At 42.4% G+C, this 6,000-nt stretch overlaps 1 protein-coding gene across 3 annotated transcripts in view; it reads right to left on the bottom strand.

The window, feature by feature from the left end:
* Positions 1-4,428, bottom strand: part of SMC3 (structural maintenance of chromosomes 3) — a 48,042-nt gene extending 43,614 nt beyond the window's left edge. The window contains exons 1-2 of one of the 3 annotated variants that reach the window (XM_061636033.1): positions 3,915-4,428; positions 3,470-3,570 (exon numbers count right to left, since the gene is read on the bottom strand). In XM_061636033.1, coding sequence (XP_061492017.1) covers positions 3,470-3,490 — 21 coding nt within the window. In that variant the 5' untranslated portion in view covers positions 3,491-3,570; positions 3,915-4,428. The other 2 variants (XM_061636034.1, XM_061636035.1) reach the window with 2 other exon arrangements.
* Positions 4,429-6,000: the final 1,572 nt, after the last annotated feature.

Here is a 6,000-nt window from a genome sequence, read left to right on the forward strand (position 1 = left end):
GTCAGGTCTGTGGCTTCCTTTATGGAATCAATCCATCTCTTGTTTGGTCTTCCTCTTTTTCTACTCCCTTCTGTTTTTCCTAGCATTATTGTCTTTCTAGTTAATCATGTCTTCTCATATGTCCAAAGTATGATAACCTCAGTTTCATTTTAGCTTCTAGTGATAGTTCTGGTTTAACTTGTTCTAAAACCAAATATTTGTCTTTTTCACAGTCCATGGTATCTCCAACACCACATTTCAAATGAGTTGATTTTTCTCTTATACGCTTTTTTCACTGTCCAACTTTCACATTCATACATAGAGATCGGGAATACCATGGTCTGAATGATCCTGACTTTAGTGTTCAGTGATACATCTTTACATTTGAGGACCTTTTCTAGTTCTCTCATAGCTGCCCTCCCCAGTCCTAGCCTTCTTCTGATTTCTTGACTATTGTCTCCATTTTGGTTAATGACTGTGCCGAGGTATTGATCCTTGACAAGTTCAATGTCCTCATTGTCAACTTTAAAGTTACATAAATCTTCTGTTGTCATTACTTTAGTGTTTTAGACGTTCAGCTGTAGTCCTACTTTTGTGCTTTCCTCTTTAACTTTCATCAACATTCGTTTCAAATCATTACTGGTTTCTGCTGGTAGTATGTATCGTCTGCATATCTTAAATTATTGATATTTCTCCCTCCAATTTGCACACCTCCTTCATCTTGGTCCAATCCCACTTTCCGTATGATATGTTCTGTGTATAGATTAAACAAATAGGGTGATAAAATACACCCCCGTCTCACACCCTTTCTGATTGGGAACCAATTGGTTTCTCCATATTGTCCTTACAACAGCCTCTTGTCCAGAGTATAGGTTACGCATCAGGACAATCAGATGCTGTGGCACCCCCATTTCATTTAAAGTATTCCATAGCTTTTCATGATCTACACAGTTTTGCTGTAATCTATAATCTGTAATCTATAAAGCATAAGGTGATTTTCTTCTGAAATTCCTTGGTCCGTTCCATTATCCAACGTATGTTTACAATATGATCTCTGGTGCCGCTTCCCTTTCTAAACCCAGCTTGGATGTCAGGCATTTCTCACTCCATATATGGTAAGAGCCTTTGTTGTAGAATCTTGAGCATTACTTTACTTGCATGGGATATTAAGCCAATAGTTCGATAATTACTGCATTCCCTGTGATCCCCTTTCTTTGGAATTGGGATGTATATGGAATGCTTCCAGTCTATGGGCCATTGTTTAGTTTTCCGTATTTGTTGACAAATTGTTGTCAGAATTTGGATAGATTCAGTCTCAGTAGCTTGGAGCAACTCTATTGGTATGCCACCTGTTCCTGGTGCTGTGTTTCTTCCAAGTATTTTAAGAGTAGCTTTCACCTCACATTCTTAAATTTCTGGTTCTTCATCATACAGTTCCTCCATGAATGAATCTGTCATCCTGGCATCTCTTTTATAGAGTTCTTCAGTGTACAGGCATACCCCACTTAACGTCGCTTCACTTAACGTTGCCTCGCTATAACATACATGCTCCATATGCCTGTATTTCTCCAGAAACGCAGTGCAGCAGCAGAGGCTTTAGCGCGTGGGGGTGGAAAGAGATGCGATCATGCCACCGCAAATCAGCTGGAAGGCGCGATCGCGATCAGCTGGGAGGTGTGGCACCGCAGCAGCAGAGGCTTTAGCTCGCGGGGGTGGAAATAGATGCAATCGCACCACCGCAAATCAGCTGGGAGGTACGATCATGATTAGGTAAGAGGCGTGGCAGCGCAGCAGCAGAGGCTTTAGCGCGGGGCTTTGAGGCTCCGCATGAAGGAGAGGTAAAAAAAGTTTTAAAAGGTAGTGCTTCGCTTTAAGGACATTTTCGGTTTACGTACTCGCTCTGGTCCCATTGAGTACGTTAATGCGAGGTTTTACTGTATTGCTTCCATCTTCCTTTTATTTCATCTCAGTCAGTCAGTGTGTTCCCCTGTTGATTATTCAACATCCCTACTCGTCATTTAAATTTCCCTTTCATTTCTCTTTTGGAATAGGGCTCTTGAGCTTCCCTTTTTGTTGTCCTGTTCTATTTCTATACAATAACTATTGTAATAGTTCTCTTTGTCCCTACGTACTAGTCGCTGTATTGTTGCATTTAGGGTTCTGACCGTGTTTCTATCTCCTCTTGCTTTTGCTTTCTTTCTCTCTTTAACCATTTTAAGAGTTTCTTCAGTCATCCATTGAGGTCTTTCTCTCTTTTTAATGAGAGGTATTGTCTTTTTGCATTCTTCTCTGCTAATGTCTCTGACTTCACTCCGTAGTTCTTCTGGTTCTCTGTCAACTAAGTTTAAAGACTCAAATCTGTTACTTATTTGATCTTTGCATTCTACTGGGATGTTATTTAAATTGTATTTTGGCATTATGATTGTCATGTAAATGGCACAAATTGGAGCTGGGGCAGAGGCAGATTGCCTATTAGGTTCTAGGTGTACGCTAAACATGTCACAGAGAGCATATACAGACTAAATCCTACACTAAAGCAAAAAGTAACAATAAATAATTAAGAACTTGCAAGTGGGATTGGCAACTCTGATATCAGACATCTCTGTGGGACAGTAGAAGAATTAGGGACATATACTCATGATTCCTCAATGGCTGTTTAGTTATTTGAACACCTTTTAACTATTTTGCTGTACTCACAATTCATATATGGTGGGAAAAACATTTTATTCCCCCCACACTTTAAATGTATTATATAAGAAAACATAGGTAACTCTAATCCATGTTAACAATCCTGACTACAAAGCTGGTAACTGAAGGTAATTTTTGAGTAACTAATAATTAGAATTGTATTGAGAGTTACACCACCACCAAGAAACAAGTCCTCCTGTGTTCAGTGCGGCTTAGCAAGCATGCTTAAGACTGCCACTTTTGTTCTCAAAAGCAGATGCGATTATAAACCCTCTTCCTATACTGTTGACTAAAAGTGAGGTCTCACATTATGGAACGCTGCCCCACCCCCTAAAAAATCTTACACACAGAAAATTGGCATGTCAAGAAGGATAAACTGAGACTCTTATCCCTCCAATTTCTACTTTTCTATGTTCACGGGATTTTTTCTCCCAATGGAAAAGCATCCAACCCATGCAAGGCCACTTGAAATGTGAAGTGGTGCAATCCAATTACAGCTCTGCCACCTCACCTACTGTTTTTGAAAACTAGGTCTGAGAGATAATAGCTTTTAAACGCAAGGAAAGGGCCTTCCTTTAACCAAATCAAGACAAGCCTGAAAAAAGAAAGCATACTAAAAACAAGCAAGTGAGGATCCTGTCATTTAACTGATCCTCCCGGATCTTGAAGAGCAAAATCCATACCTAGAAGCAAACACTTACCATTATTTTTGAACCTTCAATCCAAATGGGCCTACGACTTTAAATGTTTACTTCTTTCCCCGCCATTTATTTTAATAGGTAGGCCAAGAAGGGCCGCCTACCGGGGTTCGGGGTAATCGCATCCTCCTCCCGTCATCACTCAAACTGGGAAAGAAGAGCTGCTTGTGTGGGCCTTCGCCCCAGTCTTCACGCGAAGTAGGATCTGCAAGAAAGGCCTTGTCGGCGATGCACCACTTCGCCTGCCCGTCCCCTCTCCAGAGCCCTTCTAATCTTCCGTGAGAAGAGAAAGCATCCAAACTAAGATCCGAATCCCCCCACAAAAAAGGCGCCCCTCACATCAAAGCCCGGCTCCCACGGTCTCCGCTCCCTCTTTGCCTGCACGAGCTTTTCCCTATAGCAAAACGTAACTAGCTGCGTCCTCCTTCCCGCAGCCCAGACGCCCCCTCATAGTAAATCACTCGCTGTTTAACGATCCCATTCTTCCTTTTCCTGCGAATATAGAATAACTCTATAGCAAAAAGGGGCATAAAACCCAACCCCACTTACCTGTTTGATATACATGGTGGTGGTGGCCTCTTCACAGAGTACAGCCCACCCCGTTCACAATCACACACAAAATGGCGCCAAAGCCTCCCCCTCCCTTTCGCCGCGGAAAGTACCACTTAACATCCGAAAAGGGAGGAGACAAGAAAAAGACAGGGCGAAGAGACAGTGGAAGCCACCCGTGCCTTTCTATCTTGTGAAGATACCCCTGTATCGACTGTTTTCGTACAACTTTCAGGACTTGCGTAGACTCATGCACTAAAAAGTATCTCCTTCCCCGTCTTGTAGAAATTTGGTTCCGTCCGACATGAACTGAATTCGGCGCCAAGGCAGGTATTGCCAATGGGAGGGTGAGGAGAGAGCCACAATTGAGACGGCGAGCGACAGAATGGCAGAGTTATAGGGAGCTTGACCGGAGAGAGACCCATAGAAGACGCTCTCACTATAATGAAAGTTTGGGGAACTTATTCTCGGACTGCTTTCCCCCACACAAGAGGGAGATACTAGCATGTTTGGTAACAGACTATTCAAAAATCAGGGAGGGGTTAGTTAGGGGGACGGAAAAACCCGAAAACATCCCAATGAGGGCTGAGCATGCTCAGCTGCCATAGAATGCTGATTGATTGTTGAGGGCGGGAAGGCAGAAAAGGTGAGGACAGGTGAAATGGACTCTCCGGGAAAAAGGATGGCTGGATAGCACAGGAACACTTCACACTGCAACATTTCGTTGTAGGTTCTTACTATACATGTGACATTTCTTACGTAGTGTATTACAACTTTTTAAAACACCAAAGAGTATTGTGGCACCTTAAGGGTAAGGGCCTATCCAAACTTCTGTTCTGTTGTGGGTGTATGCAGAAACATGTCATTAATAGTGCATCTGGAGTGGATTTATACTGGGCTGTCTACACATCCTGCTTTATCAGTTCTGTGATGCATCCCCAATGTTTCTGCATTATTGCATCCACACTTTAATTCCACCTATTCTGTTGTCTTTGTTCCAGCTATGCCCAATTCTCCCCCTTTTTTCTGAGCACATGTTATTTGTGCTATTATTTATTTTTTACGCACTCTTCACCATAAGGCCCCAGGGTGGTAACAACAATTTAAAAAATGTAATATTAAAAACAGTTTAAAACAAATTACAGTTACAAGAATAGGGTAAGCTTCAAGTGTCAAAGGCCAGAATAAAGACGAGTGTCTTCAGCATAAAATAAAAACTATATAATGAAGGTGCCAGACACACTTCTGTGCACCTATGACACTATGGCACCTTACTTTAATTTGTATACTTTTAAAGTTTTTGTGTTCAGGCTGTGATTGCTCTCCTAAACCACTTCTCATTTCCACACACAAAAATTACAGCAATGCCAGTATCTGGCATCAACAGGAGGTGCCTGAAAATATTTATTATGGCAAAAGCTTTCACAGGCTGCAGTACACTTCATCGCTTTCCCATTAGGAAATGGGGCAGCCTTTCAAGTGTAACTATTAATATATTATAGAATATAAGAGTGCTCTCCATCTAATAAATAGTTCAAATGCATTGTTACGGGCAGAAACATGACCACTGTGTTGGTATATGGGCAGAGCAATCCAACTTTGAGGAAGCTGGCATAATTTAAACCAGCTGAAATTATGCCTGTTTAAAGTATGCCAGATCCTCAATCCATTCAGGAGCCCTTGGGAGGGGAGAATGCTGGCTTACCTGGTAAAGCCCAGTGGAAAGAATATAAAAGCAGCCAAAAACAGCTATTGCGTGTTTTTACTTAGACCACCCCTTTTCCTGGCTTAATTTACACTGGGACTGGAGGTCACATGACTAAGCTGAATGGATGTAGGATACAGCGTCCCTTCCCTTGGTACCACCCCCACCACACCCCCAGAGCACCCCTTTTTGGGGACTTCCACTAGTTTAATTTATTCTGGTCTTGGCTGTGCCAGGAGGGGTGGGTTTTTGTCAGCTGACCCATGGCTGACCTGAGATGAGGGACTTATGCCAGCATTCATTCATTCATTGGCGATCACTCGTGGCCGAGTAAGATTGTCTTCCAAGAAAAGGTCTTTGCTTGGAAGATGCCGGTGCGTG

Source organism: Rhineura floridana, chromosome 7 (assembly GCF_030035675.1).
Source record: "Rhineura floridana isolate rRhiFlo1 chromosome 7, rRhiFlo1.hap2, whole genome shotgun sequence".
Taxonomy (NCBI): domain Eukaryota; kingdom Metazoa; phylum Chordata; class Lepidosauria; order Squamata; family Rhineuridae; genus Rhineura; species Rhineura floridana.